The 27,363-nt window shown below is 43.7% G+C and overlaps 1 protein-coding gene across 5 annotated transcripts in view; it reads right to left on the reverse strand.

Moving 5' to 3' along the window:
* Positions 1–27,363, reverse strand: part of FOXRED1 (FAD dependent oxidoreductase domain containing 1) — a 138,414-nt gene that overhangs the window by 107,053 nt on the left and 3,998 nt on the right. For 3 of the 5 annotated variants that reach the window (XM_075603304.1, XM_075603306.1, XM_075603305.1), the window contains 3 exons: positions 20,013–20,233; positions 18,785–18,895; positions 347–465 (listed from right to left, as the gene is read on the reverse strand). In XM_075603304.1, coding sequence (XP_075459419.1) covers positions 347–465; positions 18,785–18,895; positions 20,013–20,233 — 451 coding nt within the window. Of the gene's footprint in view, positions 1–346; positions 466–2,217; positions 2,321–4,350; positions 4,531–18,784; positions 18,896–20,012; positions 20,234–27,363 lie in introns of those variants that run through there. The other 2 variants (XM_075603307.1, XM_075603308.1) reach the window with 2 other exon arrangements.

Raw genomic sequence — 27,363 nt, forward strand, 5'->3', positions numbered from 1 at the left:
CGGAGACCCTTATCTACAATACTGTAACATTAAAATGAAATAAAACCCCTGCAATTGGCTGTGTGTGTCATGTCGCGCAGGTTGATTGACTGATTCAGTCTCTCTTACTTCGCCTCCCTTACAGACAGGAAGACTCCGGTAGGATTCACACAGCAGGGACCCTTGCTGTGTTAATCCAATGGGCCAATAGTCTGCTGCAGTCAACCTAGCGAAGATCTCAGACAAAATCTAGCAATTTTTGGCGAAAAATGGTCGAATCTTGGTGGCTGCATCTCTATATAGGATCTGTCTTTTCTTTTCAAGTTTCCTGCAGCAATAAAGGAGGTTACCACTGAGCTGTCAGTACCTTTGAACAATATAATTCTCCTCCAGAATGGGAGCGCCTTCCTCATTGGCCAAAAAGAGGTATCCTGAAGGGTTGAATTGAATGTCTATGGCATCCTCATTCACAATGCCCAGGTGCTCCTACAAAGAGAAGAGCGTCACGAAATAAACAAAGCACAAATCATGAATTAAGTATAAGAAGACAAACCATTATTATAACGTATTTATAACACGCCAATAAATTCTGCACCATGTTACAATGGGCTGGGAGACAAAACAATCAAAGACTACATTAAGGCATTCTGATAGAGTAAATGCAAAGGGCCCTGCTCCAATGAGCTCACAATCTAAAAAGTAGTGAGAATATTAACGCCTATCGATATATTTCTAACTCCCTCTCATTTCAGTTGAAGTCATTGTAGGATTTTCATATTTCCTTGATAAATTAATCAAGATATAGCATGCTCATTTATAGTGAGAACATGTTAATAGGAGTGTTATCATACAATAGACAAGAACCAATGAAGAAATTTCATTGTTAGAAGTGTGCAGGAATTCACTGAAAAAATATAATTGCAGTAGTAAATGTGTGTGTGTGCGTGTGTGCATATAATAATAATGTCCTCTCTCCTGAGAGTCTCACTCCAAATTGTTAATTTAGTTGTATTTGTTTAGATACAACACTTGTATTTCTAAATATTGATACTGTAATGTTATAGTTATAATAGCATTATACTGTATTTACAGCTTTGGAATTTTATACTGGTACTATGTATAGGCGCTCATCATATGGTAGAGTTGAGTTTGACTGTGCTGAGGACATTGTGGAACCAACTTTTGGCTGCTGTTGGTGGCCTGCCTCTGATGTGCCTGTACCGGGACAGCTCTCTGTCTCATTTCGGTGACGTCACTCCAGTAGGCATTTTCTCTGTCATGCAAAGTTTTTTTTTTTCTCCTGAGTGCAAGCCGTTTTGATTCTCTTGTAACTTGATATATATATATATATATATATATATATATATATATATATATATATATATATATATATATAGCTATATATATATATAGCAACTGTAAATATTACTGTATGTTCATTTGCATGTCTTAGACAGGTCTGCAACCCTATATATATATATACATATACACACACACATACACACTTGTGGGTATAATATATATATATATATATATATATATATATATATATATATATATATATATCCAATATCAAAGAATCTGGAGCACTCACACATTCAAAAAATACAATTTAATGAAGTAACACAGGCATCAGGGGGTAATCACAGAAAAAAGAAGCAACGTTTCGGGGGGAGCTTGCTTCTTTTTTCTGTGATTAACCCCTGATGCCTGTGTTACTTCATTAAATTGTATTTTTTGAATTTGTGAGTGCTCCAGATTCTTTGATATTGGGTATTTATCTATTTTTTGTTGCTGGATGGTGATCCTGGCCGCACTGTGAGCACCACGACTGATCAGATAAGTTTTTTCCTTTTACTTTTTCCCTTTGAGTGCCCTGAACATTCTTGCTACTGTTATATATATATATATATAGAAAAAATAATAAAAACAACAACATGTTCTTGTATAGCGCTGCTAGTTTTACATAGCGCATTACAGAGCCATTTTGCAGGCACAGGTCCCTGCCACGTGGAGCTTACAATCTATGTTTTGGTGCCTGGGTCACAGGGAGATAAAGTGACTTGCTTAAAGTCATAAGGAGCCGATACCGGGAATTGAACCAGGCTCCCCTGCTTCAAATTCATATATATATATTTATATATATATGAAAAAAGAAAAGAAACAGGCGCACACCTAGTGCATTAAAGTATAACAAATAGTTTATAGAACAATAAAAACAGTCAAATGCCCACTCACAAAAGTACAGGGTTTAAAAGCAGGTATGAGATAGGCTCTCATAAGCCAGTACTGCCGTCTGGTATCAGCAATGGAGTCCTCTCCTGTCTGCTCTCCGCATGGTCTGAGCAACTGGAAATGACGTCCCTCCGGTCGGGTGCACCACACAGGAAATCCCTCCGGGAACTAGCACCTCCAGTTTCTTGCTTCTGGTCAGTGAGACATCAGAGGAAGAGGATCCAGCGTTTCTTTCCTCACAGCCTCACACAGCCTGCAACGTCTCGCAACCCGCAAAAGGGTAAAGTTCGTGGGGAAGTGACAACCTCAGCCTTAGCCACGCCCTACGCGTTTCGGCATCTATGATGACTTCATCAGGGGTTACCCATTGTATGCCCCATCATAGTATTTATACCAAGGTAATTTGCATAATTAAATGAATCAATTAAAAAGTTTGGTAAAAAATTAACCAGTTAGTGACCTTAAACATCATTAAATAACAGTCATAGTAGACTGATTATGAGGACCGCACTAAATCATTTAAAAAAATATATAATTATATAATCAAATCGTTAGATTAGCTATTAGAAAATATACTTAGATTAGCTATTAAAAAATATATATACTATTTACAAGTGTTTAACCATTATGAAATAGTATTGAAGACTAAGTGATTTACTAGTAGCACTAAGTAGGTGATTATTATCTAGAACTGTATAAACTAGAAATACTACTAGTAGTGATTTTAAAATACTAGTTTGATTTAGAGTAAGAACCAAATGAGAAATCAAAAGTTATACAGAGTGATTAACAATTGAAAATTAAAGAATAAAAGGTATATAATAAAAATAATATATCAAGAATTGGAAACAATATAAATCCTACAAATCATTAAACAAGTATATACATTTTAAAAACATAGAATAACATCACAATGATACCAGATGTCCTGATAATTATTAGTAGAGTAGTAGATGGAATAATATCCCATCCGTTAATTACTAATATATACACCTGATGTTATCCATTATTTGATTTTCAGGTATGTGGATTCCAGTTGGAGCCATTGGTGCAGCAAAGGATGATTTTTAAAGCATGAACAGAAGAAACCTCAGTATGAATCATGAGATGTTGTGTGTGTGTGTGTCATAATTATAATGTAATTAGTAATAATACTTAGCCTGTAAGTTACACGGACTGTCTATGTATATCTAATTGTGTATGACTAGTGTGATAGCCTATAATAGCTATTCTAGTGTATATGTGAAAAAGTGTATATGTATATATGTTACTAGCTGAGAGACCCGGCGTTGCCCGGGATGTGAACTGTGAATAAGTATGTGTAAATGTTGTATTGTAAACTTGTAATGTTATGTGAATGTTATGTAATATGTAGTAAAATATTTTTAAAAGAACAATATTAGAAAGCACATGTATATGAGGGCAATTTTGGTAAGTGTATGTTATTTGTTAGTGTTGTTAGATATGAAAATGTTATTGTTGGAAAGGCTTGGTGAAATATGCTGAGGTGAGGAGCGGGGGGGTTAATGCTGGGGGCCTGTGTAGGAGCTCCGTGCAGTGGGCTGAGGTGAGGAGCGGGGGGGTTAATGCTGGGGGCCTGTGTAGGAGCTCCGTGTAGTGGGATGAGGTGAGGAGCGGGGGAGTTAATGGCGGTTTGCGGCCTGTGTAGGAGCTCCGTGCAGTGGGCTGAGGTGAGGAGCGGGGGGGTTAATGCTGGGGGCCTGTGGAGGAACTCCGTGCAGTGGGCTGTGGTGAGGAGCGGGGGGGGGGGGGGGTTAATGCTGGGGGCCTGTGGAGGAGCTCCGTGCAGTGGGCTGAGGTGAGGAGCGGGGGGGTTAATGGCAGTTTGCGGCCTGTGTAGGAGCTCCATGCAGTGGGCTGAGGTGAGGTGAGGAGCGGGGGGGTTAATGCAGGGGGCCTGTGGAGGAGCTCCGTGCAGTGGGCGTCGGCGAGGACCGGGGGCGGGGGGGGGTTAATGGTGTGTTGCGGCCTCCGGAGGAGATGAGCGGGGTGGGGGATGTTAATGGTGTGTCGGTAGGCCTGGAGCAGACAGCGATGTGGGCTGTGTGTGGATGTGATCGTGCGGTGTATGTTTGCAGTGGTGAAATAAATATTTATGGAGGAAAGAGTCTGTACCTGATTGGTAGCAGGTGTGCAGGGTTTTGTCTGTTGAGAGTTGTGAAGCGTGGTCCCAAAAAAGTTTCAAATGTCTCAGAGGTGCAAATGTCTCAGAGCAGTGAGTGTTAGGTGCTGCGATTCCCAAAGCTCAGTGAGGGGTGGGAGAGTGTGTCAGTGGTGTAGCTCAGTGAGGGTTGTCACAGTGTGGCAGTGGTGTTGGCCGCAGACCAATGAGAGGTGTGCGGGGGCGGGCATAGTGCGGGGGCGGGCATGGACGACCAATGAGAGGTGTGCGGGGGCGGGCATGGTGCGGGGTCGGGCATGGCCTGATGCGGAGTGACAGGCCAAAGGTGCAATGCGATTGTCCCTAGGGACCGGACATCCAGACATCCAGACAGGCATACAGTGCTTTCAATTATATATAGTAAGATATATAGTGTAAATCTATAAAATAGTGTGTGTGATGTAAGTGATATCATGGTTAATTGTATTGTAGAAATAAAATACACGTAGTTATGGATACCAATAAGAATATGAATTTGAAATAAAAATTGTTTTTATAATTGTATTAAACATATGTATTTGATCAAATTATGGTGGGACTATTCGTGAATCCGAAACAGATACATCCACAATATCAGTATATAACCAATTTGATCACCTCCAATGTGGCTATTTTGTTTTAATGGATATATAATCCCTCAATTGGAATATTAGTAAATATATGAATAATTGCATATCATTATGGGGAGATATGAATGATGACCTGACACATGACCAAAGTTCGGAGGGAATGCAATAAAGCATTCAACCCAGACCTCCGAAGGATCACCCTCATGTGGGTGATCACACTATGGTACTAATGTCAATGTGGTCGTTATGTCTATGTTTTTAAAATGTATATACTGATTTTTAGGATTTATATTGTTTCCAATTCTTGATATATTATTTTTATTATATACCTTTTATTCTTTAATTTTCAATTGTTAATCACTCTGTATAACTTTTGATTTCTCATTTGGTTCTTACTCTAAATCAAACTAGTATTTTAAAATCACTACTAGTACTATTTCTAGTTTATACAGTTCTAGTTAATAATCACCTAATTAGTGCTACTAGTAAATCACTTAATCTTCAATACTATTTCATAATGGTTAAACACTTGTAAATAGTATATATATTTTTTAATAGCTAATCTAAGTATATTTTCTAATAGCTAATCTAACGATTTGATTATATAATTATATATTTTTTGAAATGATTTAGTGCGGTCCTCATAATCAATCTACTATGACTGTTATTTAATGATGTTTAAGGTCACTAACTGGTTAATTTTTTACCAAACTTTTTAATTGATTCATTTAATTATGCAAATGACCTTGGTATAAATACTATGGAGGGGCATCCAATGGGTAACCCCTGATGATGTCTTCATAGATGACGAAACGCGTAGGGCGTGGCTAAGGCTGAGGTTGTCACTTCCCCACGAACTTTACCTTTGCGGGTTGCGAGACGTTGCAGGCTGTGTGAGGCTGTGAGGAAAGAAACGCTGGATCCTCTTCCGCTAATGTCTCACTGACCAGAAGCAAGAAACTGGAGGTGCTAGTTCCCGGAGGGATTTCCTGTGTGGTGCACCCGACCGGAGGGACATCAATTCCGGTTGCTCAGACCATGCGGAGAGCAGACAGGAGAGGACTCCATTGCTGATACCAGACGGCAGTACTGGCTTATGAGAGCCTATCTCATACCTGCTTTTAAACCTTATACTTTTGTGAGTGGGCATTTGACTGTTTTTATTGTTCTATAAACTATTTGTTATACTTTAATGCACTTGGTGTGCGCCTGTTTCTTTTCTTTTTTCATAGGTATCAACAGGGAGTAGTGACCCCTTTGAAACGGGCTGCCTTATATCTGGATGCTTTGTTCTGGAACAGGACTTTGTGCTTTCTGAGGTTTTTTAGGTTTTTCATTCTTTTTTATATTTTTTATTACAATTTTTTACATTTTTTAGTATATACTTTTTATATGTTATGGTTATTTAGTATTTTAAATATTAAAGTATTAGGTCTTTGTTATTGAACATTTTAAATACGTTATAGAACCTATTACCCTCGGTTAATACTGGTTTGGATTTAATTTACCCACATATGCCACCCCATTGGATGCTTTCATAGTTGGTTTTCATTAATCACAGTTTTGTATAGGCTATATTAGAGGCGCTACTTCGTTTTTTTTTGTTATATATATCTATATATATAGATATATACAGTGGTTGACAAATCATCAAAAAATCTACTCGCCACACAAAAAAATCTACTCACCACCTAGTACCAAACGTGTGCTGCTTGGGCCAATAGGAGCTCGCCACGATGTTAAATCCACTCGCCCGGGGCGAGCAAATGTATAGGTTTGTCGAACACTGGATATATATAGTGTTCGACAAACCTATACATTTGCTCGCCCCGGGCGAGTGGATTTAACATCGTGGCGAGCTCCTATTGGCCCAAGCAGCACACGTTTGGTACTAGGTGGCGAGTAGATTTTTTTGTGTGGCAAGTAGATTTTTTGGTGATTTGTCGACCTCTGTATATATATATATATATATATCTATATCTATATATATATATAGGAACAAGTTTAAAGACAGCGCACTTTCTCCAACACACACAAAATGCTGCCCCGCTGGTGACGTGTGGCAAAATGTTGCACCAGATACCAGTAATGATTATAGAATGTTACATGAAACAACCAGTGTTGACCTATAAATGCCAATAATAATAAATGAAAAAATAAAAATACAAATATATAATTATACTAGACAAAAAGTAAAAATGTGCCAAAAAATGTAAAAAAAGAAATTGCAATAAACTTCTAAACAGTACATGAAAAATGTATAGTAAAAAATCAAAAATATAACTATAAAAGGGAAAAATATATACTTAAGTCCAAATAAAAGTCCGTGAATGAATAAAACAAGGGTCCAGGCAGCTTCTTCTTGGGCTCACCAAGTTCCCATGGTACCTATTAGAAAAAGAAAAGAGACAAAGCGCCCGATCCTTGTGTAAAATCAGATGAACATTTTAATATAACACGGACAAGACAAATGCACACTTACAATTTGTCTAATAAAAACAGGCATTTTATGGGACCTGCCCATGCACCAAACGAAGACTCCACGGTCACCTCCGCTCTATGATAGCCAGGATGGTTCTGTAGCCAGTGTCTGTGAACGCCGTGAGCTCCAGGATAGATGGAATCCACTTGTATGGAGCTGTTAGCAGCGTGCGTCCGCCATTCCTCTCACGCATGTGATGCCGGGACCCGGAAGAACTTCACTTCACAATATCTCTCCGGTGCTATAGCAGGTCAACCACGTCAGCCACCGTAGTTCCAAATGTAACTATCCCTACGCGTTTCTTCCGCGTAAGCGGATTTCATCAGGGGATGGACACCAATGGGACTGTCTGTTGTTAAATAGTCCCTCACATCAGTAAACATTATGTGACTCACAGGTGTATTAAATTCATTGGGTGTCATTAAATCAAGTTGATATCTGGTGCAATGAAGTTGATGACTAAAACATATTTGGACATAACAGAATTTAGAACGTAAATGCATTTAGTAACAGTCGAAGAGGATAATGCTGCAGATGGGCTTCATACACAATTCATATGCAAATTACATACTGACATGAAAAGGATGTGGAATTCACGACTTGTTCCAGCATATGTGCATTACAAACAATTATATAACTAAGTGAATGAAATAAAATAAATGACATATAAAATGTGCCAATAATATTTAGACCTTAATTCTATACACATCCTAACTATAACTAATACATTAATATTTTAGTTGTGTAATTATAGATAAAAAACGTGCTAATACCTAAAAAACAAACAATAAATAATTAATTTCATACGCAGTGCTTTATATAGTATGTAATTGTAGTAAACCTAATTAAGCTTGAAAAAGAGAGGATCATTTAGTAGTAGATCCCTCCATATATAGACTAGAAGGAAGAGATGAAACAGTGGTTAGCGATTGCAAGATACAAGTCTATGTGGCTATAGATTGATATATCAAATCTAGACTTGGTTATTGAGAAACCTGATTGATTGAGGCAGAAACTCCTAATGTATATTTGAATGTTAAATATTAAATATTAAATGTAGAGAGATGAATAATGTGGGTATAACCAGGGGCAAAAAATAGCTATGTATGTTCTAACATACAGGAATAAAGGGGACTAGATAATAACCAATCCCAATAAAATTATTTGACTAGTGTTAGATCTAAGTGTAATTTCTGACCTATGTGAAGAATTAATATATATTTCTGTATTGTTATATACATATAATGGAATTTTAGCCATATGGCAAAGAAACGGAGCTCAATTTGAGCTTAAAAATGAGAAGTACTAGCAAGCTAAGAGGCAGCAGTCCAAGTGAGTTATAATAAGGCATATTTAAATTAATGTGAATATAAGTGGGTATTAAATACAATGTATTATTTGTGACTTATGTGAACTAGTAATTATTTGTACATTATTTTGTGAACTATGTTTTGTTACTGTGAATATTGAATTAGAAAGTATGAATAAATGTGATGTGTCAAAAACAAATGTTGTGTGTTTATGAAACAGTGTTGACCAAGGGTCCCCCATAAGCACTGACTGGGAAACTCGGAGGGAGCATGGAAAACATGCTCAACCCAGACCTCTGAGATCCCGTCACTGATGGTGGATCTTAATTATTACACTATAGTACTTGTGTCGATGCAGTCATTTAGACCCCCTGGACTCAATGTCTCTAACATGTAAATCCAGAAGGTCTCCCTTAAGTTCAATTTTTTGACTCTGTCACCACTTAATAATGCTAGAGGGATGTGTTCTAAGCACATAACCGTCAATGATGATGGATCCTTGTTGTGTATTTCCAAAAAATGCCTAGATAGGTTATGAGTAGTAATACCATGTAGAATGTTTCTTCTATGTTCTAGGAATCTTGTGCTTAGAGTCCTTGTGGTTCTCCCCACATATTGGAGCCCACATTTGCATGTAATGACATAGATCACGAATGAGGATAGACAGTCCATATGACTCTTGATAGTGTGTGTAGATTTGTTGTAAAAAGAAGTGACTTGATTGGTGTTGCACATATGTCTACATGTTATACATCTATTTCTACCACAAACGAAGTTACCATTTGTGGTCGGTTTCGTCATAGAAGGATCTTTAATCTGTTTAAGGCGACTAGGTGCTAGCATAGTTTTCAAATTTCTGGCTTTTTTGTATATAATTGGAACTTTAGGTGGTAATTTTTTCCCAATTATTGGGTCCCTTAACAGTATGTTCCAGTGTTTATTAAGGATTGTTGAGATACCTTTCACCGAATTATTAAAGGTCGTGATGAAAAGTGGTGACTTCACAGAATTGGCTGTAGTTTTTGTTCCGTTTTGGCCGTTACATAGATGACATCATCCTAATATGGGATGGTGATCAGGGACACCTGGAACAAAAACTACAGGCATTAAACAACAATGACATGGATCTAAAGTTTACTTATAACATCAATAATAGTAATATTGTGTTTCTAGATTTAGAACTGGAGGCTAGGTCCAATGGAGAAATCATTACCAAAACACACTTTAAAACAGTGGCCACCAACAGCTATCTACACAACAATAGCAACCATTATAAAAGATGGTTGGCCAATATCCCCAGGGGCCAATTTCTCAGAATTAGGAGGAATTGTTCTTCACGTTCTGATTTTTTTGGCCCAGGGGGAAATATTGGTGGATAGATTTCTGGCCAAAGGTTACGACAAACACATTATATGCGAAACATTTCGACAGGTAGGTCTGCTGGAGCGAAAATCCCTATTGTGTAAATCAAAAGAGGTTGGAGGGAATAATGGTGTTTTTGGGGCCAATTCTGTGAAGTCACCACTTTTCATCACGACCTTTAATAATTCGGTGAAAGGTATCTCAACAATCCTTAATAAACACTGGAACATACTGTTAAGGGACCCAATAATTGGAAAAAAATTACCACCTAAAGTTCCAATTATATACAAAAAAGCCAGAAATTTGAAAACTATGCTAGCACCTAGTCGCCTTAAACAGATTAAAGATCCTTCTATGACGAAACCGACCACAAATGGTAACTTCGTTTGTGGTAGAAATAGATGTATAACATGTAGACATATGTGCAACACCAATCAAGTCACTTCTTTTTACAACAAATCTACACACACTATCAAGAGTCATATGGACTGTCTACCCTCATTCGTGATCTATGTCATTACATGCAAATGTGGGCTCCAATATGTAGGGAGAACCACAAGGACTCTAAGCACAAGATTCCTAGAACATAGAAGAAACATTCTACATGGTATTACTACTCATAACCTATCTAGGCATTTTTTGGAAATACACAACAAGGATCCATCATCATTGACGGTTATGTGCTTAGAACACATCCCTCTAGCATTATTAAGTGGTGACAGAGTCAAAAAATTGAACTTAAGGGAGACCTTCTGGATTTACATGTTAGAGACATTGAGTCCAGGGGGTCTAAATGACTGCATCGACACAAGTACTATAGTGTAATAATTAAGATCCACCATCAGTGACGGGATCTCAGAGGTCTGGGTTGAGCATGTTTTCCATGCTCCCTCCGAGTTTCCCAGTCAGTGCTTATGGGGGACCCTTGGTCAACACTGTTTCATAAACACACAACATTTGTTTTTGACACATCACATTTATTCATACTTTCTAATTCAATATTCACAGTAACAAAACATAGTTCACAAAATAATGTACAAATAATTACTAGTTCACATAAGTCACAAATAATACATTGTATTTAATACCCACTTATATTCACATTAATTTAAATATGCCTTATTATAACTCACTTGGACTGCTGCCTCTTAGCTTGCTAGTACTTCTCATTTTTAAGCTCAAATTGAGCTCCGTTTCTTTGCCATATGGCTAAAATTCCATTATATGTATATAACAATACAGAAATATATATTAATTCTTCACATAGGTCAGAAATTACACTTAGATCTAACACTAGTCAAATAATTTTATTGGGATTGGTTATTATCTAGTCCCCTTTATTCCTGTATGTTAGAACATACATAGCTATTTTTTGCCCCTGGTTATACCCACATTATTCATCGCTCTACATTTAATATTTAATATTTAACATTCAAATATACATTAGGAGTTTCTGCCTCAATCAATCAGGTCTCTCAATAACCAAGTCTAGATTTGATATATCAATCTATAGCCACATAGACTTGTATCTTGCAATCGCTAACCACTGTTTCATCTCTTCCTTCTAGTCTATATATGGAGGGATCTACTAAATGATCCTCTCTTTTTCAAGCTTAATTAGGTTTACTACAATTACATACTATATAAAGCACTGCGTATGAAATTAATTATTTATTGTTTGTTTTTTAGGTATTAGCACGTTTTTTATCTATAATTACACAACTAAAATATTAATGTATTAGTTATAGTTAGGATGTGTATAGAATTAAGGTCTAAATATTATTGGCACATTTTATATGTCATTTATTTTATTTCATTCACTTAGTTATATAATTGTTTGTAATGCACATATGCTGGAACAAGTCGTGAATTCCACATCCTTTTCATGTCAGTATGTAATTTGCATATGAATTGTGTATGAAGCCCATCTGCAGCATTATCCTCTTCGACTGTTACTAAATGCATTTACGTTCTAAATTCTGTTATGTCCAAATATGTTTTAGTCATCAACTTCATTGCACCAGATATCAACTTGATTTAATGACACCCAATGAATTTAATACACCTGTGAGTCACATAATGTTTACTGATGTGAGGGACTATTTAACAACAGACAGTCCCATTGGTGTCCATCCCCTGATGAAATCCGCTTACGCGGAAGAAACGCGTAGGGATAGTTACATTTGGAACTACGGTGGCTGACGTGGTTGACCTGCTATAGCACCGGAGAGATATTGTGAAGTGAAGTTCTTCCGGGTCCCGGCATCACATGCGTGAGAGAAATGGCGGACGCACGCTGCTAACAGCTCCATACAAGTGGATTCCATCTATCCTGGAGCTCACGGCGTTCACAGACACTGGCTACAGAACCATCCTGGCTATCATAGAGCGGAGGTGACCGTGGAGTCTTCGTTTGGTGCATGAGCAGGTCCCATAAAATGCCTGTTTTTATTAGACAAATTGTAAGTGTGCATTTGTCTTGTCCGTGTTATATTAAAATGTTCATCTGATTTTACACAAGGATCGGGCGCTTTTTCTCTTTTCTTTTTCTAATATATATATATATAGATATATATCTATATATCTATATATATATATATATCCAGTGTTCGACAAACCTATACATTTGCACGCCCCGGGCGAGTGGATTTAACATCGTAGCGAGCTCCTATTGGCCCAAGCAGCACACGTGTGGTACTAGGTGGCGAGTAGATTTTTTTTTGTTCGGCGAGTAGATTTTTTGGTGATTTGTCGACCACTATATATATATATATATATATATATATATATATATATATATACATACATACAGGTAAACCCCATTATAACGCGCCTCGTTATACCGCGATTGGGTTATAACGCGGTTTTCCCGTGGCTCCCGTTTTAAATTTTTTTTTTTTTAAATTAATAAAAAAATTTTTTTTTGCACACTGCACACACTGCACACACTGAACACTCACTGCTCACACTGCACACACACTGCTCATTGCTCACACTGCTCACACTGACACACATTGCACACTGCTCACACTGACACACTGCACACACTGACACACACTGCTCATTGCTCACACTGCACTGCACACACACTGCTCATTGCTCACACTGCACACAGCCCTCACAATACACTCACATGTCAGCAGCCCACCTCCCCTCACATGTCAGCAGCCCACCCCCCCCTCACATGTCAGAAGCCCACCCCCCTCACATGTCAGCAGCCCACCAGCCCGTTTTTCACATGTCAGCAGCCCACCCCCACCCTCACATGTCAGCAGCCCACCCCCTACTCACATGTCAGCAGCCCACCAGCCCGTTTTTCACATGTCAGCAGCCCAACCCCCCTCACATGTCAGGAGCCCACCCCCCCCCCCTCACATGTCAGCAGCCCCCCCCCCCTCACATGTCAGCAGCCCAAACCCCCCCTCCCTCTTGCAGCAGCAGCAGATCTGGCTGGGAGGACACAGACACACGTTGCGACGCACCGCAAAACCAGGAGGCTGGGAGGGGGCTGGGAGGGAGAGGGAGGGGGGCTGGGAGGGAGAGGGAGGGGGGCAGGTCTCTGTTTTGGGGTCACCCCTGTGCCCTGGCTGGGAGTGAGGGGGGCAGGTCTCTATGGGGGATCCCCCCTCCCTGTGAGGGGCAGATGAGGCTGGACAGAGGCAGCCCCGTCCACTTCCAGAATGCTTTGCTTCTAGCAGCATCTGGCTCCGGTCCCAGCTTTCCTCCTGGGGGCTCCGTCTCCATTTTGCAGCCTCTCTGCAGCTCGAACTTGTGACCGTGAGTACACCGTGCTGCTGACATGTAACCCACCCTCCTGCACCCAGAGAGGGGCACTGCCCTGCGGGGGCATACCTCGGGGGTGGGGGGGGGGGGGGGGTTTAAAACTTTTTATTTATTTATTTATTTAATTCCCTCCCTCCCGATCAGGCGCGCGGCGGCCATTTAAAAAAAAAAAAAAATAGCGCGACCCCGTTACTAACGCGGTGGTCTCGGGGTGGACCCCGAGGACCGCGTTATAACGGGGTTTACCTGTGTATATATATATATATATATATATTTTTTTTTTTACATGGCACTGGGTCACTAGTGTTTATTGATGATGTGACCGAAGACAGAAGCAGCCAGATGAATTCTGAAGTGTATAGGGATATATTGTCTGCTCAGATTCAGGCAAATTCAGCGAAGTTGATTGGACGACGCTTCACTTTACAGATAGACAATGACCCAAAATATACTGCGAAAGCAACCCATGACTTTTTTAAGGCAAAGAAGTGGAATATTCTGCAATGGTCGAGTCAATCACCTGATCTGAACCCGATCGAGCATGCATTTCACTTCCTGAAGACAAAACTTAAGGCAGAAAGACCCACGAACAAACAACAACTGAAGACAGCTGCAGTAAAGGCCTGGAAAAGCATCATAAAGGAGGAAACCCAGCGTTTGGTGATTTCCATGCGTTCCAGACTTCAAGCAGTCATTGCTAGCAAAGGATTCTCGACAAAGTATTAAAAATTAACATTTAATTTATGATTGTGTTAATTTGTCCAATTACATTTGAGCCCCTGAAATAAGGGGACTGTGTATGAAAATAGTTGCAATTCCTAAACGTTTTATACAATATTTTTGTTCAACCCCTTGAATTAAAGCTGAAAGTCTGCACTTCTATTGCATCTCGGTTGTTTCATTTCAAATCCATTGTGGTGGCGTACAGAGCCAAAATTATGAAAATTGTGTCAGAGTCCAATTATTTCCGGACCTAACTGTATGTATATACATATACACACACACACACACATATATATATATATTATATATATACACACACACACGTATATATACGTGTACACATGTATACATACACACACACACACACACACACACACACACACTAAGTTTTGATGGGTGAAAAAGGCGACAAAAAACCTCCACCGTTAGCATATAGCCACTAAAGAATATCACTTGTTAGCACATTCACATGTCTTAGACAGGTCTGCAACGCTGCCTTTTAACCATTATAACCTAGCATGCAGTGCTTCCACTGCAGCAAGGGATTCTGGGAAATGACATGCAAATGAGCACACAATGTGTCACCTTTTGCCTGAAATCCATTTACATGGAACCCATATAAGAAAATGCTCTGCTATTCACAGCTTTAGCATAGCATTGGATTTGATGCAAAGCCAGTCAAATCACTCACAGACATGTTTCAACCTTCATGGGTCCCATCAGTGAGAGGTTGGTTGTACTGGCTTTGCAATGTTTTTATATATATATACATATATATACATATATACACACATATATACATATACATATAGGCTATTTTCTGCTTTATATATATATAAACAAAAAAAAGAGAGAGCGCACGCCCCATAGCATAAAACTGTGTATTTAATATTAAAAAGGGGAAGGGAAGGGTGGGGGGGGGGGGGAAGAAACACACTCACAAGAGTAAAATGATATTAAGGCAATTTGTGATAATATCACCACCATCCGGTTTCTTTGCTGCAAAACGTCCGTTCTTGTGGGCTCCCTCAGGGCTGCCTGTAGAGATCACAGCTCACCGAATGCCAGGGGTGCCGTTTGCCGACTAGAATCAGTCCACCGGAGTCCAGACACTCGCCTCTCCACTACGAATGGCCGCCGTATGAATCCCACGCTGGATGTGGCCTCGTGCCCACTGTATATACTGTGCGCCCTCCATTCATGTTAATTCACACTGATACATACACACTCTTTCATCACTTGCTTTCAGGAACCTTTTGACACCTCCAGCCATAAAACACATCCACACCGGGGGAAGGACCAGCACAGATAACATTCCAATAGACACTGTTTATAGTATAGCTTTTGCTTGCTTCATTCATTGTAACATCGCCGGAAGAAGAGATCAGTGTATCTCGAAAGCTCGCACAAATAAAAGCATTTCGTTAGCCACAGAACGGTATCATCTATTTATTTTTTGATAGATTTATATATATAGATTTTTATATATATATATATATATATATATATATATATATATATATATATATATATATATATATATATATACATATATACACACACACACACACACACACACACAGTGGTCGACAAATGACCAAAAAATCTACTCGCCGAACAAAAAAATCTACTTGCCACCTAGTACCACACGTGTGCTGCTTGGGCCAACAGGAGCTCGCCACGATGTTAAATCCACTCGCCCGGGGCGTACAAATGTATAGGTTTGTCGAACACTGTGTATATGTGTATATTATATATATATGTATGTGTATATTATATATATATATATAAATAATAGAGGAGAAAGTGCACGCCCCATTGAGTAAAAATACTTTTAATGAGAGGAACAATATAACACATCAGTCAATGTGTGAATGCAATATGTTTTATTGATAAAAATGTTTTACCAGGAAGTAATACATTGAGAGATACCACTCGTTTCCTGGGCACAGAGTTTTATAAGAGGTTTATAAATACATGGATACATTAAAAGAACATGGTTAAACAGTCAATTCAGACATTATTTCATGGACAATATCACCACCAACTGTAGAGTCCACGGTGAGGATGGATATAGCAGCCTGCTGGAACCAGAACACTCGAGCTGCACTCAGGGAACTCCAAATACTTCTCAAGGTGTTGCTAACATAGGGATTCCAACTCAGGGCTTTCAAAATCTGCTCCGAACGTGCTTCAGCCACAACGCACTTCAGACAAATTCCCACTCACGAGGTTAAAAATAATCTTGCATGTAGTGTAAAATACACAAACTGATACATTTTTAGACCCTGTCTCAGATCCAGTGATAACGGGAGAGCCGTGCAATGCAGGAACCGACTCCACAGAGGTTACCAACATGATATTTGCAAACAACAGGCAGGTCCAACGATATCAGAAGGATGTTGTAATGTAATAAACGAATCATCAGAAATCAATATAGTAATTGTAAACGGGAATTAGAAATGGCATAACATCCCATCAAATGTAGACATGGATATGAAAACGGTGTCTTAAGTGAACACAGTTAATAATGAACAGTCTCTAAATGGTTTAGTACTCTTGTACTGAGCTTGAGAGAGAACGGAGGCATGGGGGGGAGGAGAGAACGGAGGGATGGGGAGGAGAGAACGGAGGGATGGGGAGGAGAGAACGAAGGGATGGGGAGGAGAGAACGAAGGGATGGAGAGGAGAGAACAGAGGGATGGGGAGGAGAGAACAGAGGGATGGGGAGGAGAGAACAGAGGGATGGGGGGGGAGAGAACGGGGGGATGGAGAGGAGAGAAGGGGGGGATGGAGAGGAGAGAACGGGGGGATGGAGAGGAGAGAACGGAGGTATGGGGAGGAGAGAACGGAGGTATGGGGAGGAGAGAACGGAGGTATGGGGAGGAGAGAACAGAGGTATGGGGAGGAGAGAACAGAGGGATGGGGAGGAGAGAACGGAGGGATGGGGAGGAGAGAATGGAGGGATGGGGAGGAGAGAACAGAGGGATGGGGAGGAGAGAACGAAGGGATGGGGAGGAGAGAACGAAGGGATGGGGAGGAGAGAACGAAGGGATGGAGAGGAGAGAAAGGGGGGATGGAGAGGAGAGAAGGGGGGGATGGGGAGGAGAGAACGGAGGGATGGGGAGGAGAGAACGGAGGGATGGGGAGGAGAGAACGGAGGGATGGGGAGGAGAGAACGAAGGGATGGGGAGGAGAGAACGAAGGGATGGGGAGGAGAGAACGAAGGGATGGGGAGGAGAGAACGAAGGGATGGGGGGGGAGAGAATGGAAGGATGGGGTGGTCAGAGAATCGAGGGATAGGGTGGAGGGAACAGAGAGTACGGGTGGAGAGAACGGAGGGATGGGGTGGAGAGAACGGAGGGATGGGGTGGGGAGAACGGAGGGATGGGGTGGAGAGAACGGAGGGATGGGGTGGGGAGAACGGAGGGATGGGGTGGAGAGAACGGAGGGATGGGGTGGGGAGAACGGAGGGATGGGGTGGAGAGAACGCAGGGATGGGGTGGAGAGAACGGAGGGATGGGGTGGAGAGAACGGAGGGATGGGGTGGAGAGAACGGAGGGATGGGGTGGAGAGAACGGAGGGATGGGGTGCAGAGGACGGAGTGCAGAGGATGGAGGGATGGGGTGGAGAGGACAGAGGGATTGGGGTGGAGAGGGGATGGGGGGGGGGGGGAGAGAGACCATGTTCTCAGTTAATTGTTTATATCTGATAAGATCTATCGGTTGTTTTAGGTAATAGCCTACAATTTATTATGTTGCCTTATCTTAGCACAAATATCTGTGATCTAGTTTTCAGTTGCTTAGGTTTAGAGCTCAGCAGTCTTGTGAATTCAGAGTTCACTCGTGTATCCTCCATCAATGGAGCTGCAGCATGCAAATATGTTTTGCATTTGTTCATGTTTGGCCTAGGAATGCTTAGTCTTGTCACCCTACTTCGGTTATTGTACAACAAGATCGCATGTACTGCTCATCTATGCTCTAATGCATATTTTAGAATTCAGACGAACTCCAAGACTTTTTGCACTTAGTTGAATAGTTAACCTATGTCTATAGTCTCACAGTTCTGTGTGTGATGAAGACAGGACAATTATATAGTATTCAGTGGCTACGTTTCATGAAGCTGTAACTCTCCTTTGAGGTTCTCTGGCTCATCTTACATTTATATTGCGCAAGAACTGGGCTGAGAAGAGCGACATCCGGATGTTTTCAGGTCGGGAGAACTGTTGACGGATGCCTCCTGCTGATAGAACTGTAGAAGCCCTAGAATACTAAGGACATAGAACAGAGCATCAAAACTGGAATGTGCATTAAACACAAAAATCAGCACTTCACTACATTCACCACAAGAGCGGCCTAGCTAATGGACATGCCTTTTTCTGTGTGTAAGTTTCGAGACGTAATCTTATTGAGAAAATTTCATGACTAAGGAGAACAAGCAATCTTTTGGTGATGGCAATTCTAAGTTCTAGTATCTGTATTGGTGGTGGTGAAGTGTAGACATGTTTAATCTTACACAAATCAATTTATTCCCCATTGCTTAGATATACAAATAAGATTGCAAGCTGTTAGTAGTCATAATGCATCTCATTTATAAATTATTCTATATAGACAGATAGTGCTAAATTATTGTCGTCACCTTTCACAGATTTTAATTGTCTGATCTTGGCATTTTCATGTCACAGCTATAAGTAAGGGAAATAATGGACCATGATACATCATTTGTATATGGCACGGTGTCAAATTGCATTGGCAAAACGAAACAGAATGGCGCTATCAAAACTTGAAATAGATTACTTTTGTGATGGTGTTGTCGATTTGAGGAACAAAGGACCCAGGGGTACAGGCCATATGTGTCTAAGCTATCCAGTTATAAAAATGATGCATTTAATAGTCTCAGCTCTCTCCTACCCCTATTATATGATGTAATTGTTTGGAAAAAGGTCTAATAGGTCATTAACCCATTATATTAGTTATAGGATTTATAAATATGAATGATTATCTTCTGGGAAAGCAGACATAAGTCATTGATCTTTCTAGCCCACCAGTTAATGTTTTTGCTGCATTTGGCAATTATATTATTGTACTTGAAATTTTAAATACAATTTTGACAAACTAATTTTGTATATTTTTGTCTATTATACTATTTTCTTTATTCTCTTTCAGACATAAGCTCTTAAATACGTTTCCTAATTTTCCGTGAGTTCTGTGAATTTTTAAATCTCAATCCACTAAAAGATTCAATTTCAAACTGTTGCAAAGTAAAATTATATTTGGCCAATTACATCTGTCAAGAACGAAGGCGCAAAATTGACATATTTGTGGCTTTTAATGCAGCATTTTACAGTGTTTGCAGTATACACATCCTATATTCATCACAGAACTCACCGTTGGATCTCTCTCAACCACCACTACTTTGAGAGCCCCCTGTCGATGCTCTTTCTGCTTCAGCCAGTAAGCGATGGACCAGCCGATCACCCCTCCCCCAATTATCACAATATCTGCTCGCTCAGGGGGATACTTTTCCATGGTCGTTAATGGGCTCCAGTCACCACTAGGGAGGCTATCCTTAAGTTTCTTCTGGAATTTCACAAACTCTTGATCCAAGTCTGAGGAAGAACAAGCAGGGAGTGTCACGTGAGACCAGGCTCATCAACACCTTTTATACCGGGATCATATGATTGAGCAACGCAAGGAGTTAAAATAAATTATAATTTATTCCAGCATTTGACACACAAAGTAACACAATTTACACAGTTAACACACTTACTGGGAACGGGGCTAACGAATAAAATGTTTCTTGGAAGGAAATTGTCAGAAACGACCTCTGTAGGAGCCCTTTCCAATTACCGGGAGGTACTCACGAAAGTCCTGGAACTGATTTCTGAGTCAAAATCTCTGAAGCCGGCTCGCGTCTATTCTTCACAGAACATCTTTGAATTTGCCGCTGATGGTTTGGCGCTTGGAATCTCTCCTCCTGATTGGTTGCAAGGTTTCTTGTATGTTTTAGAGTCCCATTCACAAACCTCTAAAGCCTATCAGCGTGTGGGAATTTCACTACTGGCCAATTGCCGATTTGCCGGTATATTGAAGCCGGGTGGGCACCTTGTCTCATTCCTCTAAGGGGCATGCTCCAACCTGGCACCTCTGCCTCTTAGCATATTGAGCCCCCCCCCATGGCTCCAGGTTCCACAGAGTCTGGGTTGGGCAAATGGTGGCTAGATAGCCCTTTGTTAGCCCAGGACGTGGGTACTCAAGGATAACTGCAGTGCTCCTCCTGTTCAAACACCTTGGCATCCCTGAGGCTTTCAAGTCCGGACTCCGCACAGACCCATAAGCACCAAACTTGGTAGCCATCTGGTCCCTCGGAACCCAGGACTTGGAAATCCCACAGTTCATTGACAGGTTATCAGTACATATACAGATTAAACATAACTCTTTAATAAAATATACTGTTCCCTGTATCTTGGGTTTTACAAAAGGTGTACTGTAAGTCCTACACTTACTAGCCTCATCCCTGCCACACTATAGAAATGAATTTAAACTTTTACACACAAAAACCACTCACAGCTTTATCATATAGCTGGAGCATCCCTTGAACCCCAATACTAGGTTCAGGGTACCTGGGCATCCCCCCCTATACTAGGGATCCTCTGTATGTCGCAGGTATACATTTACCCCTTCATGCCCTGTTTACCTGTCTGCTGCAGCAGGAATCCTGGCGGTGAGTCGCAAGAATGTTTTCAGGGTAGGAGTTTGCCCGGAGCAATGTGCTTTGATATATCTGAGAATCTTATTTGATTCCCGGATATATAATTGGGGTATCCTGTAACTTTGGAACCCCGCTACATAGCCACATTCTGTAAAGACTTTCTCTGGCAAACCCACCCTGAAACTTACAGCCTAGAAATCTCCTGGTCCCAGCACCCCGAGAAAGGCAAAATACAGAAAAATCTTTAATGTCGCATAATTTGCACACAGTCACAACAATGCATTTCTGACATCTAGGTCCAAGAGCTGACACTCAAGGACCTTAACAGACGGATCAGGGGTAACCAAGTGGGTAACCAAGTGGGCTTAACTTTTATTAGTGAGCCTGGTTACCCCCTCACAGTCACAGGGAGGTTGATACAGATCACCAAGAAAAATAGCTAACACTCTGCATTATGTACCAAGACATATGATTATACTATATATGTACCTGTAGCCTATAATAATTATGCTATATATACCGTATGCTACCTGTAATCCATAAAAACACTAGATGAAAATTATGGTAATTGTAACAATTTCCCCCCAAATTGCTTTGATACATCACCTCCTTAATATGAAAAGAATGTGAAACATGACGTTAAGCTTGATACAGCTCAGCTCCGTTATAGCGCGGTCCTCAGGGGCCATCCGATCCGACCGCGCTATTACTGGGGTCCGCTCCAATCAACTCCCCGCCAGCCCTGCTCCAATCACCCCCCGCCAGCCCCGCTCTGACCCCCCCTGCCAGCCCCGCTCCAATCACCCCCTGCCAGCCCCTGCTCCGATGCCAGCCCAGCTCTGACCCCCCCCCCCCCCCCCCCGATCTCAGCAGCCGACACCAAAGGTAGGGAGATGGAGGGAAGGGTAGAGGGGGGGGGGGGGGGCTGTGAGTGTGTGTTCTGAGTGTGGTGTGTGCAGTGTGCTATGAGTGTGTGCAGTATGTGCAGTGAGTGTGTGCAGTGTGCAGTGAGTGTGTGCAGTGAGTGTGTGCAGTGTGCAGTGAGTGTGTGCAGTGTGCAGTGTGCGTGTGTGTGTGCAGTGTGTGTAGTGTGTGTGTGTGCAGTGTGTGTGTGCAGTGAGTGTGTGCAGTGAGTGTGTGCAGTGAGTGTGTGCACTGAGTGTGTGCAGTGTGCACTGAGTGTGTGCAGTGTGCAGTGAGTGTGTGCAGTGCGCAGTGAGTGTGTGCAGTGCGCAGTGAGTGTGTGCAGTGCGCAGTGAGTGTGTGCAGTGCGCAGTGAGTGTGTGCAGTGCGCAGTGAGTGTGTGCAGTGCGCAGTGAGTGTGTGCAGTGCGCAGTGAGTGTGTGCAGTGCGCAGTGAGTGTGTGCAGTGCGCAGTGAGTGTGTGCAGTGCGCAGTGAGTGTGTGCAGTGCGCAGTGAGTGTGTGCAGTGCGCAGTGAGTGTGTGCAGTGCGCAGTGTGCAGTGTGTGCAGTGTGTGTGTGCAGTGTGCAGTGTGTGTGTGCAGTGTGCAGTGAGTGTGTGCAGTGTGCAGTGTGTGCAGTGAGTGTGTGCAGTGTGCAGTGAGTGTGTGCAGTGTGCAGTGAGTGTGTGCAGTGTGCTGTGAGTGTGTGCAGTGTGCTGTGAGTGTGTGCAGTGTGCTGTGAGTGTGTGCAGTGTGCTGTGAGTGTGTGCAGTGTGCTGTGAGTGTGTGCAGTGTGCTGTGAGTGTGTGCAGTGTGCTGTGAGTGTGTGCAGTGAGTGTGTGCAGTGTGCAGTGATTGTGTGCTGTGAGTATGTGCAGTGTGCTGTGAGTGTGTGCAGTGTGCTATGAGTGTGTGCAGTGTGCTATGAGTGTGTGCAGTGTGTGTGCATTGTGTGTGTGCATTGTGCTGTGTGTGTGCATTGTGCTGTGTGTGTGCATTGTGCTGTGTGTGCATTGTGCTGTGTGTGTGCAGTGTGTGTGCAGTGTGTGTGCAGTGTGTGTGCAGTGTGTGTGCAGTGTGTGTGCAGTGTGTGTGCAGTGTGTGTGCAGTGTGTGTGCAGTGTGTGTGCAGTGTGTGTGCAGTGTGCTGTGCGTGTGCAGTGCGTGTGCAGTGCGTGTGCAGTGTGCAGTGTGCGTGCAGTGTGCGTGCAGTGTGCAGTGTGCGTGCACTGTGCAGTGTGTGTGCAGTGTGCAGTATGCTCGCAGTGTGTGTGTGTGTGTGCAGTGTGCTGTGAGTGTATGCAGCGTGCAGTGAGTGTGTGCAGCGTGCAGTGAGTGTATGCAGAGTGTGTGCAGTGTGCTTGGAGTGCGTGCAGTGTGCTTGGAGTGCGTGCAGTGTGCTTGGAGTGCGTGCTGTGTGCTTGGAGTGCGTGCTGTGTGCTAGGGGTGCGTGCAGTGTGCTTGGAGTTTGTGCAGTGTGCTTGGAGTTTGTGCAGTGTGCTTGGAGTTTGTGCAGTGTGCTTGGAGTTTGTGCAGAGTGCTTGGAGTTTGTGCAGTGTGCTTGGAGTGCGTGCAGTGTGCTTGGAGTGCGTGCAGTGTGCTTGGAGTGCGTGCAGTGTGCTTGGAGTGCGTGCAGTGTGCTTGGAGTGCGTGCAGTGTGCTTGGAGTGCGTGCTGTGTGCTTGGAGTGCGTGCAGTGTGCTTGGAGTGCGTGCAGTGTGCTTGGAGTGCGTGCAGTGTGCTTGGAGTGAGTGCAGTGTGCTTGGAGTGCAGTGTGCTTGGAGTTTGTGCAGTGTGCTTGGAGTTTGTGCAGTGTGCTTGGAGTTTGTGCAGTGTGCTTGGAGTTTGTGCAGTGTGCTTGGAGTTTGTGCAGTGTGCTTGGAGTTTGTGCAGTGTGCTTGGAGTTTGTGCAGTGTGCTTGGAGTTTGTGCAGTGTGCTTGGAGTTTGTGCAGTGTGCTTGGAGTGCGTGCAGTGTGCTTGGAGTGCGTGCTTTGTGCTTGGAGTGCAGTGTGCTTGGAGTGCGTGCAGTGTGCTTGGAGTGCGTGCAGTGTGCTTGGAGTGCGTGCAGTGTGCTTGGAGTGCGTGCAGTGTGCTTGGAGTGCGTGCAGTGTGCTTGGAGTGCGTGCAGTGTGCTTGGAGTGCGTGCAGTGTGCTTGGAGTGCGTGCTGTGTGCTTGGAGTGCGTGCTGTGTGCTTGGAGTGCGTGCTTGGAGTTTGTGCAGTGTGCTTGGAATGTGTGCAGTGTGCTTGGAGTGCGTGCAGTGTGCTTGGAGTGCGTGCAGTGTGCTTGGAGTGCGTGCAGTGTGCTTGGAGTGCGTGCAGTGTGCTTGGAGTGCGTGCAGTGTGCTTGGAGTGCGTGCAGTGTGCTTGGCGTGCGTGCAGTGTGCTTGGCGTGCGTGCAGTGTGCTTGGCGTGCGTGCAGTGTGCTTGGCGTGCGTGCAGTGTGCTTGGAGTGCGTGCAGTGTGCAGTGTGCTTGGAGTTTGTGCAGTGTGCTTGGAGTTTGTGCAGTGTGCTTGGAGTGCGTGCAGTGTGCTTGGAGTGCGTGCAGTGTGCTTGGAGTGCGTGCAGTGTGCTTGGAGTGCGTGCAGTGTGCTTGGAGTGCGTGCAGTGTGCTTGGAGTGCGTGCAGTGAGTTTGTGCAGTGTGCTTGGAGTTTGTGCAGTGTGCTTGGAGTTTGTGCAGTGTGCTTGGAGTTTGTGCAGTGTGCTTGGAGTTTGTGCAGTGTGCTTGGAGTTTGTGCAGTGTGCTTGGAGTTTGTGCAGTGTGCTTGGAGTTTGTGCAGTGTGCTTGGAGTTTGTGCAGTGTGCTTGGAGTTTGTGCAGTGTGCTTGGAGTTTGTGCAGTGTGCTTGGAGTTTGTGCAGTGTGCTTGGAGTGCGTGCAGTGTGCAGTGTGATTGGAGTGTGTGCAGTGTGATTGGAGTGTGTGCAGTGTGCTTGGAGTGTGTGCAGTGTGCTTGGAGTGTGTGCAGTGTGCTTGGAGAGTGTGCAGTGAGAGTGTGCTGGTGCAGTGAGTGTGTGCTGGTGCAGTGAGTGTGTGCTGGTGCAGTGAGTGTGTGAAGTGTGTGCTGGTGCAGTGAGTGTGTGCAGTGAGTGTGCTGCGAGTGTGTGCAGTGAGTGTGCTGCGAGTGTGTGGAGTGTGTGCAGTGTGCTTGGAGTGTGTGCAGTGTGCTTGGAGTGTGTGCAGTGTGCTTGGAGTGTGTGCAGTGTGCTTGGAGTGCGTGCAGTGTGCTTGGAGGGCGTGCAGTGTGCTTGGAGGGCGTGCAGTGTGCTTGGAGGGCGTGCAGTGTGCTTGGAGGGCGTGCAGTGTGCTTGGAGGGCGTGCAGTGTGCTTGGAGGGCGTGCAGTGTGCTTGGAGGGCGTGCAGTGTGCTTGGAGTGCGTGCTGTGTGCTTGGAGTGCGTGCAGTGTGCTTGGAGTTTGTGCAGTGTGCTTGGAGTTTGTGCAGTGTGCTTGGAGTTTGTGCAGTGTGCTTGGAGTGCGTGCAGTGTGCTTGGAGTTTGTGCAGTGTGCTTGGAGTTTGTGCAGTGTGCTTGGAGTTTGTGCAGTGTGCTTGGAGTGCGTGCAGTGTGCTTGGAGTGCGTGCTTTGTGCTTGGAGTGCAGTGTGCTTGGAGTGCGTGCAGTGTGCTTGGAGTGCGTGCAGTGTGCTTGGAGTGCGTGCAGTGTGCTTGGAGTGCGTGCAGTGTGCTTGGAGTGCGTGCAGTGTGCTTGGAGTGCGTGCAGTGTGCTTGGAGTGCGTGCAGTGTGCTTGGAGTGCGTGCAGTGTGCTTGGAGTGCGTGCTGTGTGCTTGGAGTGCGTGCTGTGTGCTTGGAGTGCGTGCTGTGTGCTTGGAGTGCGTGCTTGGAGTTTGTGCAGTGTGCTTGGAATGTGTGCAGTGTGCTTGGAGTGCGTGCAGTGTGCTTGGAGTGCGTGCAGTGTGCTTGGAGTGCGTGCAGTGTGCTTGGAGTGCGTGCAGTGTGCTTGGAGTGCGTGCAGTGTGCTTGGCGTGCGTGCAGTGTGCTTGGCGTGCGTGCAGTGTGCTTGGCGTGCGTGCAGTGTGCTTGGCGTGCGTGCAGTGTGCTTGGAGTGCGTGCAGTGTGCAGTGTGCTTGGAGTTTGTGCAGTGTGCTTGGAGTTTGTGCAGTGTGCTTGGAGTGCGTGCAGTGTGCTTGGAGTGCGTGCAGTGTGCTTGGAGTGCGTGCAGTGTGCTTGGAGTGCGTGCAGTGTGCTTGGAGTGCGTGCAGTGTGCTTGGAGTTTGTGCAGTGTGCTTGGAGTTTGTGCAGTGTGCTTGGAGTTTGTGCAGTGTGCTTGGAGTTTGTGCAGTGTGCTTGGAGTTTGTGCAGTGTGCTTGGAGTTTGTGCAGTGTGCTTGGAGTTTGTGCAGTGTGCTTGGAGTTTGTGCAGTGTGCTTGGAGTTTGTGCAGTGTGCTTGGAGTTTGTGCAGTGTGCTTGGAGTTTGTGCAGTGTGCTTGGAGTTTGTGCAGTGTGCTTGGAGTGCGTGCAGTGTGCAGTGTGATTGGAGTGTGTGCAGTGTGATTGGAGTGTGTGCAGTGTGCTTGGAGTGTGTGCAGTGTGCTTGGAGTGTGTGCAGTGTGCTTGGAGAGTGTGCAGTGAGAGTGTGCTGGTGCAGTGAGTGTGTGCTGGTGCAGTGAGTGTGTGCTGGTGCAGTGTGTGCTGGTGCAGTGAGTGTGTGCAGTGAGTGTGCTGCGAGTGTGTGCAGTGAGTGTGCTGCGAGTGTGTGGAGTGTGTGCAGTGTGCTTGGAGTGTGTGCAGTGTGCTTGGAGTGTGTGCAGTGTGCTTGGAGTGTGTGCAGTGTGCTTGGAGTGTGTGCAGTGTGCTTGGAGTGTGTGCAGTGTGCTTGGAGTGTGTGCAGTGTGCTTGGAGTGTGTGCAGTGTGCTTGGAGTGTGTGCAGTGTGCTTGGAGTGTGTGCAGTGTGCTTGGAGTGTGTGCAGTGTGCTTGGAGTGCGTGCAGTGTGCTTGGAGGGCGTGCAGTGTGCTTGGAGGGCGTGCAGTGTGCTTGGAGGGCGTGCAGTGTGCTTGGAGGGCGTGCAGTGTGCTTGGAGGGCGTGCAGTGTGCTTGGAGGGCGTGCAGTGTGCTTGGAGGGCGTGCAGTGAGAGTGTGCTGGTGCAGTGAGTGTGTGCTGGTGCAG

The sequence above is a fragment of the Ascaphus truei genome, chromosome 6 (assembly GCF_040206685.1).
Source record: "Ascaphus truei isolate aAscTru1 chromosome 6, aAscTru1.hap1, whole genome shotgun sequence".
NCBI classification, from domain to species: domain Eukaryota; kingdom Metazoa; phylum Chordata; class Amphibia; order Anura; family Ascaphidae; genus Ascaphus; species Ascaphus truei.